At 27.7% G+C, this 21225-nt stretch overlaps 1 protein-coding gene across 2 annotated transcripts in view; it reads left to right on the forward strand.

The window, feature by feature from the left end:
* Positions 1 to 21225, forward strand: part of UGP (UDP-glucose pyrophosphorylase) — an 86716-nt gene that overhangs the window by 5613 nt on the left and 59878 nt on the right. The window contains exon 1 of one of the 2 annotated variants that reach the window (XM_075303354.1): positions 10496 to 10961. The exons of the other annotated variant lie outside the window; for it this stretch is intronic. Within the exon in view, the coding sequence (XP_075159469.1) occupies positions 10929 to 10961 (33 nt within the window). The 5' untranslated portion in view covers positions 10496 to 10928. Of the gene's footprint in view, positions 1 to 10495; positions 10962 to 21225 lie in introns of those variants that run through there. 2 annotated transcript variants of the gene reach the window in all.

The following is a 21225-nucleotide window of genomic DNA, read 5'->3' on the forward strand; positions in this document are numbered from 1 at the left end:
TTTTAAATTTACCTTTTGCCGGACGGGGATTCGAACAGCGGACCACACAGTTTGTAAGGATCAAAGAAGTAGCTGATCAATTGCCCAAGGAAAAATAAAATGTTAATTTTGTAATAACAAGCAACAACCACCAACTTAGTTCAATATCGCTCCTTTTAAATAGCGCTCCAAGCTACTAAACACATATGTGTTTATAGGCTATTTCTAAATTAATATATGTTTGCATCCAAGCATATTATATTTACAAACATTTTATGTCCCAAACATAATATGTTCTAACATATTAACATATATGTCCCAAACATGTTATGCTAGTTTATGAACATTATATGCTTGCACTCAAAAATATTGTGTTTAAAAATTTGTGTTCCAAACATATAATGTTTATAGCCAAACATATGAAAAACAGTCTTTTTCATGCGTATATATATGGAAGATATATCTAATTCTAAACCGATTTCAATAAAATTTGGCACACTTGACTATAGCACTAATTGTTCTTCTTGAGCAAAATTTTAAGCAAATTAGGGTAAAACTCTGGCTTCTAGGGCCATATAAGTCTATATTGGACGAAATATATATATGGGAGCTATATCTAAATCTGAACCGATTTCTTCCAAAATCAATAGGGTTCTATTCTGAGCAAAAACACATATTTGTGTCAAATTTGAAGTCAATTGGACTAAAACTCCGACCTAGATTTTGATTACAAAAATGTGTTCACGGACAGACGGACATGGCTATATCGACTCAGGAGCCCACCCTAAGCATTTTTGCCAAAGACACCATGTGTCTATCTCGTCTCCTTCTGGGTGTTGCAAACATATGCACTAACTTATAATACCCTGTTCCACAGTGTGGCGCAGGGTATAAAAATTGATACCCGTGTAAAAATTGGAGGATCCAATCCTATTTAATAATATCTAATTGGATCTGTTCAGATATAATTAGATCTGCACAGATATGCTATATATGGCGCTAGATCTGGTTAGATATAATCGCAGATCTCATCATATATAGTGTAATATCTAATTATATCTCCCATATCTAATAAGATATGGTATATATAACATCATATCTGATACTATACATGGGGTTAAATACGGCCCAAAAGATAATGAAAAAATCATTAACACGTTAAAACTACTTGAAATACACCTCTTTATGTAAAAAAACAATTTTGTCACAATTTTATTTCTATATAAATTGTCTATAAAAATTTCCTATATAAATACAATTTTGACAAAATTTTCTATAGAAAACAAAGTGACAAAGTTTTCTATAGAAAAAAATTTTCACAAAATTTTCTATAGAAATATAATTTTGAAAAAAATTCATATAAAAATAAAATTTTGACATAATTTGCAACCATGATCTTAGTACATGTGAAGATATAATGGTTTATTTATTATTATTAGGCTATTATTACTAATATTTTTTTTTTGTTTTGGAAAGATGAAAATGTTGTCCCAAATGATTGGAAAGCTTTTTTTTTTGAATGTCTACTCATTCTAGCTATTGGACAATGTTGGTAAGCACTCTTTTATTTGCTAAGAACAAGCTTTAAGAAATCCAACATGTCAAAAAAATCAGTATAGACATTTTCAATTTTCAAGTTCACCACTTCAGTACATTGTCGTTAGCAATCGATTTATTAGAAATTTAAAGGCATGCAATGACATTCAGTGGCCGTATGCTGGCTTTATTCATTGTTTAGTTTTTCGGTCTTTTTTGTGTTGAAATGCATTTATGACCTATGATGCGCATTCAAGACTGTTATAACGTTCCTTTGTAGATATAATGATATAATGGCTTATTTATTGAATTTTGTAATTTGAAGACGAGATGCCGATATACGAGTACTCATGATTGGTTTTATGATGTAGTATATTTTATAGGCGTTTAGTGACTTTAAATTACAGAATAAAATAAAAGGAATTTCGAAGTCGGCTATCAAATCAAGTAAACAAAATTTTAGAAAAATTTTGTTCTATTTGTTTTAAATGAAGTTTTACTAAAAATCGTTTTTGTTTAATTTAATACAAATCTTACAAAAACAATAAAAAAACAACTTTTTGAAACAGACTAAAATCTTAGTCCAAATACCTTTCCATGATATTTAACCTTTTACTTTAAACGTAGTAGTAAATTTTAGTCTCGTTGTTCCGCAGTTGTTCAAACTTTGTTTTTCTGAATTCTGTATTTAAAAGGCCTAAACGTAAAGTAATGAGAGTTTCATATCGTTATTTTATGCATATGTCTTTACTAGCATTTATTAAAAAAATAATGTGTCCAATCTACTTAACTGTTCGCCTCATAAGTTAAACTTATCAACATTTAATGATTACCAACATCGAATAATGGACTTTTTATAAGATGGGTACTAAGTTCGTGCTATTGCGAGAATATCATATTTTTTTAACGAGAAATTGCCTGTAATAATTAATTGTAAAGAATGAAAGCTTGTTAAATTCATGCTTTAGATTATTCCACTTTTAGTTATAATGAGATTTGAAAAATTTTATATATTCGGTATGTACTGCTAAACAGAGAAAATGTATGTCGATCGTTTGATCCTGATTCTTTGCTTGGGATTAGTCGCCCATTTTAATTTGAAAAATAATATCAACCTATGATAAAGGTTGATATTAATAATTACAATAGATTACTCTCTTGATTTCTCTACAATAATATGTTTGTAATAGACAGAAATTGAATAAAAAACTTAAACAACCCTTTATATAAAGATAACCTTATTTATAAATTGAGAGGAATACTACGAACGAGATTAAAATTTATGTACATAAAATGTATGTAGTACAAAAAATTAAAAAAAAAAGAAGTATATACGGCCGTAAATTCGGCCAGGCCGAATCTTATGTACCCTCCACCATGGATTGCGTAGAAACTTCTACGAAAGACTGTCATCCACAATCGAATTACATGGGTTGTGGTATCTTAAAACTTCTTTACCATCGTTTTCTAAATTGTGAGTTAGTCCATACGTTATATATATTACACTAAAAAAACAGTGAACCCACCAGGAAGAAAAATTTCGGTTAATTTTAGAAAATTTTGAATATTTTTAGAAAATTTTAACTAAACAGTATAACAAACGCTGCCATCACGCCGATGTCATAAAAATAAGTAAATATTTTTCGATAAATTTAAGAAAATTTATTAAACATAATTAAGTTTTTTCACTTGTTAAAGAAAATTTTGTAGTTTCAAGGAAAAAAATGGAGTTCAAAATTGCAAGAATGTCTTTAGTGATATACGAAGTTCATGATGAACGCATTTGTAGTAAAATTTACAAATTTAAAGAAATGTTGAACTATTTTGTGGAAGACACGAATTTAGTTAATCTTTATCCTTCATTTGTGTATATTTTTTTCCTCGTTTTAGTTAATTTAACTACCGTACGGAAAACATTACTAGAGTATAGGAAACTTTCTCCAAACAAAATAATTCCATGAACTAAACGAAAGTTAAATTGGCTTTAGTGAAATAGAGAGTTCACTTTTTTTTGAGTGTAGACAAACAAGTTATGTATAGTTAAGTCCACAAATAATTACGAATCGATATGGACTTTTTGCACGGTACGTAGAGAGCCAGAATTGAAATATGGGTGTCGCTTATATGGGGGCTATATACAATTATGAACTTGATATGGACCAATTTTTGTGTGATTAGGGATCGATTTATCTGAGGGCTGTATATAACTATAGACCGATATGGACCTATATAGACATGGTTGGTAACGGCCATATAGTAGCACAATGTACCAAATTTCAACTGACTCGGATGAAATTTGCTCCTCCAAGAGGCTCCAAAACCAAATCTAGGGATCGGTTTATATGGGGGCTATATATGATTATGGACTGATATGGACCACTTTTGGCATGGTTGTTAAATATCATATACTACCACCACGTACCAAATTTCAACCAGATCGGATGAATTTTGCTTCTCCAAAAAGGCACCAGAGGTCAAATCTGGGGATCGGTTTATATGGGAGCTATGTAACAGGTTGGCTGATAAGTCCCCGGTCTAACAAAGAATAACACATTTTTTTGTCAAAATTCGTTTTTATTATTCAACATAGTTCCCTTCAAGAGCGATACAACGATTATAACGACCTTCAAATTTTTTGATACCCTTTTGGTAGTACTCCTTCGGTTTTGCCTCAAAATAGGCCTCAGTTTCGGCGATCACCTCTTCATTGAAGCCAAATTTTTTCCCTGCGAGCATCCTTTTGAGGTCTGAGAACAAGAAAAAGTCGCTGGGGCCAGATCTGAAGAATACAGTGGGTGGGGAAGCAATTCGAAGCCCAATTTTTGCCATCGTCTTGGTGGAACAACACTTTTTCTTCATATGGGGCCGACCGTCAAACGCTCCAATAACGCCATATAATAGTCACTGTTGATGGGTTTTCCCTTCTCAAGATAATCGATAAAAATTATTCCATGCGCATCCCAAAAACCAGAGGCCAATACTTTGCCAGCGGACTTTTGAGTCTTTCGGAGACGGTTCACCGGTCGCTGTCCACTCAGCCGACTTTCGATTGGACTCAGGAGTGTAGTGCTGGAGCCATGTTTCATCCATTGTCACATATCGACGGAAAAACTCGGGTGTATTACGAGTTAACAGCTGCAAACATCGCTCAGAATCATCAACACGTTGTTGTTTTTGGTCAAATGTGAGCTCGCGCGGCACCCATTTTGCACAGAGCTTCCGCATATCAAAATATTGATGAATGATATGACCAACACGTTCCTTGGATATTTTTAAGGCCTCTGCTATCTCGATCAACTTCATTTTACGGTCATTCAAAATCATTGTGTGGTTTTTTTATGTTTTCGTCGGTAACCACCTCTTCCGGGCGTCCACTGCTTTCACCGTCCTCCGTGCTCATTTCACCACGCTTGCATTTTGCATACCAATCAATTATTGTTGATTTCCCTGGGGCAGAGTCCGGAAACTCATTATCAAGCCAAGTTTTTGCTTCCACCGTATTTTTTACCTTCAGAAAACAGTATTTTATCAAAACACGAAATTCCTTTTTTTCCATTTTTTCACAATAACAAAAATTGCTTCACAAAACACGCTCTATCTCACAAACTAATTGACTTACAAACGTCAAATTTTGACATGAATCATTTGAAGGTTTGTACTATATAGAAATAATACGCATTTAATACTAGCGACGCCATCTATGTGTCAGACCGGGGACTTATCAGCCAACCTGTTATAATTATGGACTGATAGGAACCAATTCCTGCATGGTTGTCGGATTCCATATACTAACATCACGTACCAAATTTCAACCGAATGGGAAGAATTTTGTTCTTCCAAGGGGCTCCGGAGGTCAAATCTGGGGATCGGTTTATATGGGGCCTATATATAATTATGGACCGATATCGACCAATTTATGCACGGGTGTTTGAGGCCATATATTAACACCGCGTACCAAAATTCAACTGAATCAGATGAATTTTGGTCTTCCAAGAGGCTCCGGAGGTCAAATCTGGAGATCGGTTTATATGGGGGCTATATATAATTATGGACCGATGTGGACCAATTTTTGCATGGTTGTTAGAGATCATATGCTGACACCATGGACCAAATTTCAGCTGGATCGGATGAAATTTGCATCTCTTAGAGGTTCCGCAAGCCAAATCGGGGAATCGGTTTATATGGGGGCTATATATAATTATGGACCAATTTTTGCATGGTTGTTAGAGACCATATACTAACACCATGTACCAAATTTCAGCCGGATCGGATGAAATTTGCTTCTCTTAGAGGCTCCGCAAGCCAAACCGGGGGATCGGTTTATATGGGGGCTATATATAATTATGGACCGATGTGAACCAATTTTTGCATGGTTGTTAAAGACCATATACTAACACCATGTACCAAATTTCAGCCGGATCGGATGAAATTTGCTTCTCTTAGAGGCCTCGAAAGCCAAATTTGGGGGTCCGTTTATATGGGGGCTATACGTAAAAGTGGACTGATATGGCCCATTTGCAATACCATCCGACCTACATCAATAACAACTACTTGTGCCAAGTTTCAAGTCGATAGCTTGTTTCGTTCGGAAGTTATCGTGATTTCAACAGACGGACGGACGGACGGACATGCTCAGATCGACTCAGAATTTCACCACGACCCAGAATATATATATATATATATATATATATATATATATATATATATATATATATATATATATATATATATATATATATATATATATATATATATATATATATATATATATATATATATATATATATATATATATATATATATATATATATATATATATATATATATATATATATATATATATATATATATATATATATATATATATATATATATATATATATATATATATATATATATATACTTTATGGGGTCTTAGAGCAATATTTCGATGTGTTACAAACCGAATGACAAAGTTAATATACCCCCCATCCTATGGTGGAGGGTATAAAAATTATATTTGAAGGTTCCCAGTGCAAACATGCACTATTTAAAGTCGAGCAACTACTCGGTTATATATGTATGCAAGATACGACTAGACAATAAATAAAAAAAAAATATGATTATGTCACGCCAATACGCATATTCTAAAGAATGAAATATTATGCGATTGATGTTATAACGCATTTCTACAACTTATTAAAGATTTTGCACTTATCAAAAAATACAGTTTTGTAATCTTATCATTACACTTAAGAACAATGAGTAAGCAAAATGCAAATCGTCTCAAACACTTATTTCTACACCCACAGAAATTGGTTAGTTTACAAAAGTCTACTGATAAAGGGGAAGCAGTCAGTGTTCAATTGGAAATCATTGCCTGGTATCATTTAAACTCGATTACATTTAAACATGTTTTAGTTTGGCTTGAACAACTATTTGTTGGGGCAACAACCAAAAGCTCCATGATTTTCTTATTGTTGATCTGGCAACATTTTATTAAAAAATTAAATATATTACAGTTTACTAACAATCGATTTTTTTAATGTCTTTGGAAAATTATCTGTTAACGAATCTTTTTAATTGTTAAAGAAGCTTCCCAGAATGCCACCATTTTCAAAGTATATTAATGTTGCAGTTGAAATAAGTGAGAGTGATGACATGGTATTAATTCAGAATTTCTTTTTTAATGATTAGTGATTTTACAAACCAAAAAGTATGTAACAATTAAATTAACTACTTTCTTCACTATTTGCAATTTTAATATAATACATTAGCAAAATAAATCAAAACTTTTATTAAGCTTTGCATTTATTCAATATACTTTGGAAATCGCTACATGGCAATTTGCCTCAACAACACTGTTGGTATATTTAATAATAAAATGTACCTTTCATAAGCAAAACGGGAAAATTATGAATCAGGACTAATTAGAAATAAGATTTATTTTCGATCAATTTTAAAATTTTTGTTAGGACACAATAGAAAAAAACTGACAACATGTTTTCTAATCGCATTTACGAGATTTTAAAAATATTAGAAGACTAGACATATAAAAGTTAAGTAAGAAAAGTAATTTGAATACGAAATCTATATTTATAAAAAACTTACCACAAGATCATCGTATATTCCGGGAAGAGGGAGGTTGGGTAAAATTGGCGGACGTTAATAAAATTGTGAATAAGAAATGCAAATGTGTTACGAAATGGACGAAGACAACAATTATATAATATATAGCAAATTTGTTTTCATCTCAAATGTAGAAAGCAGATATAAGAGAATTCCCATTCAATAAACTTATCCTCACTCCATTTTCAATTATGGCAAAGTACAGGTTAAACAAACATTAAAAGGCATTTGGACAGAAAGAGTTGGATCACATTTAAAGGGTGATACGGTCAAAATTTGGTCAATATAAACTTGACGTATTTCTTTCAATTTTGCATTTAAAAAACCTGAACACCCCTCATTTTGAAGGTGTGTGTGTAGAATGTTGCTTCTATTTTGATTTTGGAATTCACTCTTCAGTTGTCAAAATGCCGTCCAAGCAAGAAGAGCAGCGTATCAAAATTTTGCTCGCGCATCGAGAAAATCCAAGCTACTCGCACGCAAAGCTGGCAAAATCGCTAAAAGTTGCCAAATCAACCGTTACAAATGTAATTAAAGTGTTTGGGAAACGTTTGTCGACAGCCAGGAAGTCTGGATCGGGGGGAAATCGAAAACCGGAAGCCGCTGAGACGACAAAGAGAGTTGCCGGTAGCTTCAAGCGAAACCCTAACCTCTCTCGCCGAGATGTCGCAAATAAGCTGGGTGTATCGTCTACAACCGTGCATCGAGCCAAAAAACGAGCTCCAAATCGCGATGATAAACAAAATACGACGGCCAAAGCGCGATCCCGGAGGCTGTACACGACGATGCTGACGAAGTTTGACTGCGTGGTAACGGACGACGAAACCTACGTCAAAGCCGACTACAAGCAGCTTCCGGGACAGGAGTTTTATACGGCAAAAGGAAGGGGAAAGATAGCAGATATTTTCAAGTACATAAAACTGTCAAAGTTCGCAAAGAAATATCTGGTTTGGCAAGCCATCTGTACCTGTGGCTTGAAAAGCAGCATTTTCATACTTCCGGGACTGTCAACCAAGAAACTTACGTGAAAGAGTGTTTGAATAAACGTCTGCTGCCTTTCCTGAAGAAACACGGTTGTTCCGTACTGTTTTGGCCGGATTTGGAATCTTGCCATTACGGTAAAAAGGCCATGGAGTGGTACGCCGCCAACAACGTGCAGGTGGTTCCCAAGGACAAGAACCCTCCCAACATGCCAGAGCTCCGCCCAATTGAGAAATACTGGGCTATTGTCAAGCGGAACCTAAAGAAGACCAAAAAAACTGCTAAGGACGAGCAGCAGTTCAAGGCAAACTGGCTTTCTGCGGCGAAGAAGGTGGACAAGGTGGCTGTACAAAATCTGATGGCAGGTGTCAAGCGTGAGGCCCGGCAATTCGGATTTGGAAAAGCGAAAGCCTAACTGAATAATACTAATTGAACTTGAAAAAGAAATTTAATTTGATTTTTTAAATAAACGACTTCACCGATTTAAACGCGTTTTCCCTTGACCAAATTTTATAGAAATAGAAGAAGAGAAACCAACAATAATAAACAAAACGAAATAAAATAAAATTTTGACACAATTTTCTATAGAAATAAAATTTTGACTACATTTTCTACAGAAATAAAATTTTGACAAAATTTTCTATAGAAATACTATTTTGACAAAATTTTCAAAAAAATAAAATTTTAACAAAATTTTCTATAGAAATGAAATTTTGACAAAATTTTCTGTAGAAGTAAAATTTTGAGAAAATTTTCCTATAGAAATAAAATTTTTACAAAATAATTCTTGTTTGGATTTTCTCCAATTTTTGGAAGATTAGTTTTGGTATAACTTTCGGAAGAAAAAACTCTGTAATTTGTATTGCAAAACACACATCGATTGCAACAATTGACGAGCTAACAGACTTGCTGAAGTCCTTACCTATTAAAGAATTCGATATTGTAAGATTGTTTTTATTTTTCGTAGAATAAAATTTGCACACATACAATAATTATATGCATTTTTTCTTTGGGGATTTTTCGTGGGGAAAAATATTTCAGTTGGGGATATTTTGGGGAAATAATTTCGAAATTTTGGGGATCTCTCTCAAAAAAATCTGGCAACCGTGATGTTGACGTCTTTCATCCACTCTCTCCGTTGCCATCTTTCGTTTTCTTTCTTTCTCTGACATTTCTTTCTCTGACATCTCTAAACATATATATGTTTGCACGAAATTTCTAAATTAATATAGGTTTGTAAAAACATATTCTATTAAAATCTTTGATAAAATATTCGGTGAAGACAAACAGCAGACGAACATTCTGTGTAATTTACACTCGCACAAGTAACAGTTCAAAAGTTCGTTGTAGAACAATGGATTTTTTAAATATAGATTTTTTATCACAGTAATGAGTTCCGAATTGAAAACACACAGAAAAATCACAAAACAATTTTTTTTTTCACAATAGTAAATCGTTATCTCACTATAATAAAAGATTTACACTTGGCCATAGATTATAAGCTGGTTGATTTTCTACATGTATGTGTAGTAAACCCACAGTTTCCATGATGTGATTATGGGCCATTGCATATCATTTGCCAGTAAATAACAAGTACTAAAACCCTCGAAAATAAAGATCAAAACAAAAAACATAAAAAAATTCGACTTTGTCATCGCGCCAGCACTTGGAGATATCCAGCTGACAACAGTACTTGATTAGAGCTACGTCCGTGTGGTATGAGTGTTAATAACAGACAATTCCATTGGTTTGCTCTGTGACAGTATTACTGCTGCTGCTGTTCGGTTGATGGTGTCAGTATCGGTTTTGTTTGTTTTGCTCGCGGTTTCTCAGTTCCTACACAAGCGTGTCCCTATCTCAATGCAAGGGCAATTATTTAGTGGCGCTGGAGAATTGCGCGTTCCTCATCATTAATATTTTTTAAATTAGAAAATTCTCATCGAAGTATTTCATTCATAGTCGTAGTCTAGACGCGGACGAAAGTTGTCTATAATTATTGTGCAAAATATTCAAAAAAGAAACTTCGCGAAATAACCAAAGCATTTAATCAATAATTTAAACTAATTTAAATAAAATTCACCACCATCGTTTTTTCTTACATACACCAAAAATCAAATTGTTATGTGATTAAAACATCCAAAGGAAAAAAAATAAAAAAATTAAAAGTGATAATAAGTTAGAAAATAAAGCTCTATAAATTTTTATCTGCTCATACAAATAGAGAAACAAAAATTGATGTAGCTTTGTCTGTGATACTAAAGATTTAAGAGTCTTTACTAATACATTAAAAAAAAAACAACAACTTTAAATATTCCAGTATAGTTATGAGTCGCCCTATTGATATTCTGCTGGGCCGTGTAAGTGTTCCTTAAGATACTATTAATTATCTTATTTAACTATTATTATATGACATAAGAGGGGCCTACTATAATAGCTACACTGAAAGAAGAGTTTTCTGAGGATCGACATTTGAAAGCAACTAAAAATAGTAGTAATAATCGTTGCATCGCTTGTTATAAATTTATTTGCTTTTAAATAAATTATTTTTTAGCAAAGTGGATTTTCGTTTGTCTAAAATTTGGTTCCGGAGCAAAGTATTTCTTTTTAGTGTGTAGATTTTTAGTGTTAGATTTTTTTAACTGAATTTGAATTCAGTTTATAAAATTTTGGAAAAACAAACATTGTTTGTCATTTTCTTTTCGATATAAATTTTTTTGGAAAGAAAAATATTGAATTTTTTGCCACTTTCTACCAAACTGGTAGAAAAAATTTTGACATTTTCAATAAAAATAAAATTTTGACAAAATTTTCCACAAAATAAAACGTTGACAAAATTTTTTATAAAAATAAAGTTTTGACAAAATTTTCTATAGAAATAAAATTGTGACAAAATTTTCTATAGAAATAAAATTTTGACAAAATTTTCTACAGAAATAAAATTTTGATAAACTTTTCTATAGAAATAAAATTTTGACAAAATTTTCTATAGAAATAAAATTGTGACAAAATTTTCTATAGAAATAAAATGTTGACAAAATTTTCCATAGAAATAAAACGTTGACAAAATTTTCTATAGAAATAAAATTTTGACAAAATTTTCTATAGAAATAAAACTTTGACAAAATTTTCTATAGAAATAAAACGTTGACAAAATTTTCTACAGAAATAAAATTTTGACAAACTTTTCTATAGAAATAAAATTTTGACAAAATTTTCTATAGAAATAAAATTGTGACAAAATTTTCAATTGAAATAAAATTTTGACAAAATTTTCTATAGAAATAGAATTTTGACAAAATTTTCTATAGAAATAAAATTTGTACAAAACTTTCTATAGAAATAAAATATTGACAAAATTTGCTATAAAAAAAAATTTTAACAAAATTTTTTTATAGAAATAAAGTTTTGGCAAAATGTTCTATAGAAATAAAATGTTGACAAAATTTTCCATAGAAATAAAATTTTGACAAAATTTTCTATAGAAATAAAATTTTGACAAAATTTTCCATAGAAATAAAATTTTGACAACATTTTCTATAGAAATAAAATTGTGACAAAATTTTCCATAGAAATAAAATTTTGACAAATTTTTCTATAGAAATAAAATTGTGACAATATTTTCCATAGAAATAAAATTTTGACAAATTTTTCTATAGAAATAAAATTTTGACAAAATTTTCTATAGAAATAGAATTTTGACAAAATTTTCTATAGAAATAAAATTTTGACAAAATTTTCTATAGAAATAAAATTTTGACAAAATTTTCCATAGAAATAAAATTTTGACAACATTTTCTATAGAAATAAAATTGTGACAAAATTTTCCATAGAAATAAAATTTTGACAAATTTTTCTATAGAAATAAAATTGTGACAATATTTTCCATAGAAATAAAATTTTGACAAAATTTTCTATAGAAATAAAATTTTGACAAAATTTTCTATAGAAATAAAATTTTGACAAAATTTTCTATAGAAATAAAATTTTGACAAAATTTTCCATAGAAATAAAATTTTGACAAAATTTTCTATAGAAATAAAATTTTGACAAAATTTTCAATAGAAATAAAATTTTGACAACATTTTCTATAAAAATAAAATTGTGACAAAATTTTCCATAGAAATAAAATTTTGACAAATTTTTCTATAGAAATAAAATTTTGACAAAATTTTCTATAGAAATAAAATATTGACAAAATTTTCTATAGAAATAAAATTTTGACAAAATTTTCTATAAAAATAGAATTTTGACAAAATTTTCTATAGAAATAAAATATTGACAAAATTTTCTAGAGAAATAAAATTTTGACAAAATTTTCTATAGAAATAAAATTTTGACAAAATTTTCTATAGAAATAAAATTTTGACAAAATTTTCTATAGAAATAAAATTTTGACAAAATTTTCTATAGAAATAAAATTTTGACAAAATTTTCCATAGAAATAAAATTTTGACAAAATTTTCTATAGAAATAAAATTTTGACAAAATTTTCAATAGAAATAAAATTTTGACAACATTTTCTATAAAAATAAAATTGTGACAAAATTTTCCATAGAAATAAAATTTTGACAAATTTTTCTATAGAAATAAAATTTTGACAAAATTTTCTATAGAAATAAAATTTTGACAAAATTTTCCATAGAAATAAAATTTTGAAAAAATTTTCTATAGAAATAAAATTTTGACAAAATTTTCCATAGAAATAAAATTTTGACAAACTTTTCTATAGAAATAAAATTTTGACAAAATTTTCTATAGAAATAAAATTGTGACAAAATTTTCCATAGAAATAAAATTTTGACAAAATTTTCTATAGAAATAACATATTGTCAAAATTTTCTATAGTAAAACGTTGACAAAATTTTCTATAGAAATAAAATTTTGACAAAATTTTCTATAGAAATAAAATTTTGACAAAATTTTCTATAGAAATAGAATTTTGACAAAATTTTCTATAGAAATAAAATTTTGACAAAATTTTCTATAGAAATAGAATTTTGACAAAATTTTCTATAGAAATAAAATTTTGACAAAATTTTCTATAGAAATAAAATTTTGACAAAATTTGCCATAGAAATAAAATTTTGACAAAATTTTCTATAGAAATAAAATGTTGACAAGATTTTCTATAGAAATAAAATGTTGACAAGATTTTCTATAGAAATAAAATTTTGACAAAATTTTCTATAGAAATAAAATTGTGACAAAATTTTCTATAGAAATAAAATTTTGACAAAATTTTCCATAGAAATAAAATTTTGACAAAATTTTCTATAGAAATAAAATTCTGACAAAATTTACTATAGAAATAAAATTTTGACAAAATTTTCTATAGAAATAAAATTTTGACAAAATTTTCTATAGAAATAACATATTGTCAAAATTTTCTATAGTAAAACGTTGACAAAATTTTCTATAGAAATAAAATTTTGACAAAATTTTCTATAGAAATAAAATTTTGACAAAATTTTCTATAGAAATAGAATTTTGACAAAATTTTCTATAGAAATAAAATTTTGACAAAATTTTCTATAGAAATAAAATTTTGACAAAATTTTCAATAGAAATAAAATTTTGACAACATTTTCTATAAAAATAAAATTGTGACAAAATTTTCCATAGAAATAAAATTTTGACAAATTTTTCTATAGAAATAAAATTTTGACAAAATTTTCTATAGAAATAAAATTTTGACAAAATTTTCAATAGAAATAAAATTTTGACAACATTTTCTATAAAAATAAAATTGTGTCAAAATTTTCCATAGAAATAAAATTTTGACAAATTTTTCTATAGAAATAAAATTTTGACAAAAATTTCCATAGAAATAAAATTTTGACAAAATTTTCTATAGAAATAAAATTCTGACAAAATTTACTATAGAAATAAAATTTTGACAAAATTTTCTATAGAAATAAAATTTTGACAAAAGTTTCTATAGAAATAAAATTTTGACAAAATTTTCTATAGAAATAAAATTTTGACAAAATTTTCTATAGAAATAAAATTTTGACAAAATTTTCCATAGAAATAAAATTTTGACAAAATTTTCTATAGAAATAATATTTTGACAAAATTTTCCATAGAAATAAAATTTTGACAAACTTTTCTATAGAAATAAAATTTTGACAAAATTTTCTATAGAAATAAAATTGTGACAAAATTTTCCATAGAAATAAAATTTTGACAAAATTTTCTATAGAAATAACATATTGTCAAAATTTACTATAGTAAAACGTTGACAAAATTTTCTATAGAAATAAAATTTTGACAAAATTTTCTATAGAAATAACATTTTGACAAAATTTTCTATAGAAATAAAATTTTGACAAAATTTTCTATAGAAATAGAATTTTGACAAAATTTTCTATAGAAATAAAATTTTGACAAAATTTTCTATAGAAATAAAATTTTGACAAAAATTTCTATAGAAATAGAATTTTGAAAAAATTTTCTATAGAAATAGAATTTTGACAAAATTTTCTATAGAAATAGAATTTTGACAAAATTTTCTATAGAAATAAAATTTTGACAAAATTTTCTATAGAAATAAAATTTTGACAAAATTTTCTATAGAAATAAAATTTTGACAAAATTTGCCATAGAAATAAAATTTTGACAAAATTTTCTATAGAAATAAAATTTTGACAAAAATTTTCCATAGAAATAAAATTTTGACAACATTTTCTATAGAAATAAAATTGTGACAAAATTTTCCATAGAAATAAAATTTTGACAAATTTTTCTATAGAAATAAAATTTTGACAAAATTTTCCATAGAAATAAAATTTTGACAAAATTTTCTATAGAAATAAAATTCTGACAAAATTTACTATAGAAATAAAATTTTGACAAAATTTTCTATAGAAATAAAATTTTGACAAAATTTTCTATAGAAATAAAATTTTGACAAAATTTTCTATAGAAATAAAATTTTTACAAAATTTTCTATAGAAATAAAATTTTAACAAAATTTTCTATTGAAATAAAATATTGACAAAATTTTCTATAGAAATATAATCTTACCAAAATTTTCTATAGAAATAAAATTTTGACAAAATTTTCTAAAAAAAATTGTGACAACATTATAAATAAAATGCTGACAAATTTTGCTATAGAAATAAATTTTATTTGTTTATTAGATTTTTGGCAAAATTTTCTCCACATTTTGGTAGATTAATTTGGGCTCGAGTGGCAACCGTGACACGAGTGTAATTGTGACAACATTTCCTATAGAAATAAAATGCTGACAAATTTTGCTATAGAAATACATTTTATTTGTTTATTAGATTTTTGGCAAAATTTTCTCCACAATTTGGTAGATTATTTTGGGCTCGAGTGGCAACCGTGATAAAGGCATCTCTATTTATAAATCAGATTAAAATACACTCGCAATCACATTCAAAACAACATTTTATGCAATGTAGCAAAGCAACTCTTTGGTTGGTTAAATTTAGAAATTCTTAACTTACCGCCGTTGCAAAACTCTCTTTAGCTTCATACGACTTTCAAAATGGGCGCATTTTTACTAAAGTTTACAAATTTTAAGAAATTCTGAATCTTTATGCTTCATTTGTGTATAATTTTCGGTTCTGTTTAAAACGTATGGAGTTATCATTGACGTGTTACATTTACTCTTTAGGGCAAGGCATGGACTCATTCCTTGTACTCAAGACAGGTCCTGGCATCCATGAACCCGCCTTGGACAACTTTTTAAGAACTTGTTTCATTTTGGGCATCCGCATCCGAATCGTACCAGAAAGAAAACACTTTTTGAATTTGTTTAAATACAGATTATTCTGAAAGTTCTATTTAAGTACATGTGTAAATCCTATAATATTTTAGTATCCATAGTGTATAGAAATTAATAAATTGAATGCAAATTTAATAGGTCCGTCAGTGGCATATTGGACCAATATCCCGTAGGAAAACGAATGATATTTTGAATTTTAAATATGCTTTTATATACGGCAAACAATTATTTTGAAATTTAAACGAAAAATGTTAAAATACTTTCGAAATGGAATTTCTTTATAAGAGCAGTAGGTTTATGCAGACGAGCGTTATCGCCTTGTCGTGCCTTTTCAAATTGAGTTCGATGCAAAGCTCATGAGATCGTTTCACTCGGTTGCAACAGCTCACAGTACAGCACATCGAGCTGGCCCCACACAGCATATATTTTTTACATCTAAACTCATATATTTTTACATCGAAACTCATGAAAAACACTCTTTTTGTGAATACATATACGTATTCTTATTATTTACTTATCATATTTATATTAATTTATGAATACCATTATAATTGCATTATATAATTAATGCATTTTAATTTAAAAGATTTGAATCTTGTTGTGTATGCTAATAATAAAAGAAGAAACAATTAAAAATAAATGACCAATGATTGGGGTACCAGTTTTCAAAATATTTTGTTTTGCTGCACGTTTCTCAGTTATGTCAAGAACACGTTTGTCTCTACGCATATCGAGACAATTTCTCCTAACTGCCAGTTTCACGTGCCTACACAGAAAAACGTCAGTTGATGCTAAAATTAACTTATATTTAGTGCAAAAAAATATTTTGTTTTAGTTTATTTTTAAAATTTTGTAAGAAAATTTCCCCAGCCCAACGATTTTTTCTTTATTCTAAAGTATGTATCAAAAATTTTATGAACTAAACGTCAGTAAAATTTCAATTACATACTAATAAGTTAAAAGAAGAAATGTACGAAAAAGAAGTTTTTCGTACATTTCTCAAAAACAGTAAGAATGAACAACAGCGTAGTTCATTCTTGATCTGGCGCCTTAGACTTTTTCTTTATTTTTAGTTCATTTTTGCTTTTAGTTAGAAGGTTGCATTTCGTAAATGGTGTTTAAAAAATTTTCGTTAATTTAATGATTCTTAAAATTTGGAATAAAATTTAGTTCAATTTTCTCACAAGATAGTTCATTTTTTTCCCATAACATAGTTTAGGCAGCCACCGTGGTGCAATGGTTAGCATGCCCGCCTTGCATACACAAGGTCGTGGGTTCGATTCCTGCTTCGACAGAACACCAAAAAGTTTTGGATTATCCCACCTCAGTAATGCTGGTGACATTTCTGAGGGTTTCAAAGCTTCTCTAAGTGGTTTCACTGCAATGTGGAACGCCGTTCGGACTCGCCGTTTTTAAATTTCAAAGAAAAATACTTATTTTCTTTTCTTTAAACTGACACAGCACAAAAAGCGTCGTAATGAAAATGTTCTTTTTGGATCCGGAAGTGGTGCAAAATTGACGCAGAAGCGATGAATTTAACATGGGCTTGTCGTAGGACGGAAGTTCTCCATTTCAACAGCCGTTGCACTGAATTTGCATCACTTCTTTAGGTGTGATCCGAATTCAATGTTTTGGATGTAAATTAAAAAATTCTGTGATATTTTGTCAAATAAATAATTTGTATATTTTTTTTACAATTTTTAATGGATTCTAACGCTTTTCGGAAACGTTTGACCTCAAATATTTTCAAAAATTCACAATTTTTTCAGATTGGATTTAGCATTTTTTTCGACAAAATTTAAATATTTTTTTGTACCATTTTATGAATTCTTACTCTGTTTTAACCTATTTGAAACAAAAAAAAGTTAAAATTATCCATTAAAAGTATGAAAAAACCAAGTTATAAAAAATTGAATTAAAAGAACTTCCTGGGTAGTTAAAATAAAGAACATCACTGGGAGTGCATCTTCTGGAAGTGCTTTTAAAGTTGTGCCTTTGGAAGAACTTCCAAATTTTTTTTTGCTGGGGAGTGAGTGACATACATAGTGAGTTTTCTGAGATTTCTTTGACAAAAACAATTAAAATGTTTTGATGGTTTAGATATGCAATTGATCCCTAATCTTGAAACCATTGAACATTTTTGATGTTGGAAATATAGGGTTGAGCCTTAATGACCTGCTCCCTGGGCAGATTATGTATATTAGTACTGTTGAAGTTATTACACTTGAATTTAATCACGAATAATTTTCTTCTTGAATGAACTCAAACTCAAGTGCTTTTGGTGATTTGTAAATAATATTTTGCACAGCTAATTATCCACAAAGCCAATAACACGTAGCTGTTATTTCTACAGTGAAAGTTTTCTTTTCTAAGGAACGAAATTTAAAGCAAATAACACAACCACCTTAACTTTAATGGCATGTTACATACAAATTTCACCCTCATATACCCAGCAAAACAAAATACAAATACTAATGAAAATTGACTTTTTGGATCCAGAAGTAGAATTTTACATGGGCTTGGGCGTATGTTTTTGTTTTAAGCATTCTCTGTATAGATTTTGCATTAGCTTTTCAGATGTGATACTATTTCAGTATTTAAGATTTCATAAAAAATAAGGATAAGTTTAAAAAACAAAAGTTTCCTTCAATTTTCGAGACTTGTATCTCTACATGGACGAAAACAAATGCTTTTCAAATGTTTCGGTGTAAAAATTTTATGTTAGACACTCAATTTTTTAGCACATTATTTTTAAGTGCAAATATATAATGTTCATAAACTAGTATAACATGTTTGAGACATATATGTTAATATGTTAGAACATATTATGTTTGGGACATCACATTTTCTCTGAATGCAAGCATATATTAATTTGGAATTTTCGTATAAACATATATTCATTAGATTACAGTGATCATTTTATGTTTCCTAGAATGTTAGACTAGATCGGCTGAATCGATCCGTTTTAATGCCTACCACCATAACAATTTGTTTGAAATATTTCGAACAATTTTTTTTATTTTAAGACCATATACCTATATACATATGTCGAATATTGAATTTTTTTTTAAATTTATTTCTATAGAAAATTTTGTCAAAATTTTATTTCCATAGAAAATTTTGTCAAAATTTTATTTCTATAGACAATTTTATCAAAATTTTATTTCTTTAGAAAATTTTGTCAAAATTTTATTTCTATAGAAAATTTTGTCAAAATTTTATTTTTATAAAAAAATTTTTCAAAATTTTATTTCTATAGAAAACTTTATCAAAAATTTTATGTATATAAAAAATTATCAAAATTTTATTTCTATAGAAAGATTTATCAAAATTTTATTTATATAAGAAATTATCAAAATTATATTTCTATAGAAAATTTTGTCAAATTTTTTTTTCTATAGAAAATTTTGCAAAATTTTATTTCTACAGAAAATTTTGCAAAATTTTATTTCTATACAAAATATTGTAAAATTTTATTTCTATAGAAAATTTTGCAAAATTTTGTTTCTATTGATAATTTTTTCAAAAAAATATTTCTATAAAAAAAAAATTATTTCTTTAGAACATTTTGTCAAAATTTTATTTTTTTTACAAAATTTTGTCAAAATTTTATTTCTACAGAAAATTTTGCAAAAATTTTTATAGAAAATTTTGTTAAAATTTTATTTCTATAAAAAATTTTGCAAAATTTTATTTCTATTGATAATTTTTTCAAAAAAATATTTCTATAGAAAATTTTGTCAAAATTTTATTTTTATAGAAAATGTTGTTAAAATTTCATTTCTATAGAAAATTTTATCAAAATTTTATTTCTATAAAAAAAATTGTCAAAATTTTATTTTTATACAAAATTTAGTCAAAATTTTATTTCTATAGAAAATTTTTTCAAAATTTTATTTCTATAAAAAATTTTGTCAAAATTTTATTTCTATAGAAAATTTTGCAAAATTTAATTCTATAGAAAATTTTGCAAAATTTTATTTCTATAGAAAATTTTGCAAACTTTTATTTCTATACAAAATTTGGCAAAATTTAATTCTATAGAAAACTTTGCAAAATTTGATTTCTATAGAAAATTCTGCAAACTTTTATTTCTATAGAAAATTTTGCAAAATTTTATTTCTATAAAAAATTTTGTCATTTTCTATAGAATTTTTGTTTTTAATTTTATTTCTATAGAAAATTTTGTCATTTTCTATAGAAATTTTTTTTTTAATTTTATTTCGTTGTCGTTTTTTTATTTCAGCTTAAAACCATACATTGACTAAACTACAAGAGTAGCTTAACCAACAGAGGAAAAGAATGTTTGTCAAATTTATTTGGGCAAAGCCCTATAGACTGCAAGATGGTTGGATGGACGCACGTTTCGGAATTACCACATTCCTCATCAGCATCCTCTACTTGCAGCAAAACTATCAACCAATTATCAGAATAAATTCAGGCAGTTTATTAAACCCAACAAAAACCACACTTGAACCCTCCGAAAAAAGGTTTTACATTGATAGCCGGCTTATGCCAAATGAATTCGAAACAAACATATCTCTTTTCCTATGCCACTGTCAAATCAAATCATATTTCTATAAAAAATTTTGCAAAATTTTAATTCTATACAAAATATTGCCAAATTTTATTTCTATAGAAAATTTTGCAAAATTTTAGTTCTAAATTTTCAAAATTTTATTTCTATAGAAAATTTTGCAAAATTTTATTTCAATTGATAATTTTTTCAAAAAATTATTTCTATAGAAATTGTTGTCAAAATTTTATTTCTATAGAAAGTTTTTTCAAAATTTTATTTCTATAGAAAATTTTGCAAAATTTTATTTCTATAGAAAATTTTGTCAAAATTTTATTTCTATAGAAAATTT

The sequence above is a fragment of the Haematobia irritans genome, chromosome 4, assembly GCF_050003625.1.
Source record: "Haematobia irritans isolate KBUSLIRL chromosome 4, ASM5000362v1, whole genome shotgun sequence".
In the NCBI taxonomy this organism is placed as follows: Eukaryota; Metazoa; Arthropoda; class Insecta; order Diptera; family Muscidae; genus Haematobia; species Haematobia irritans.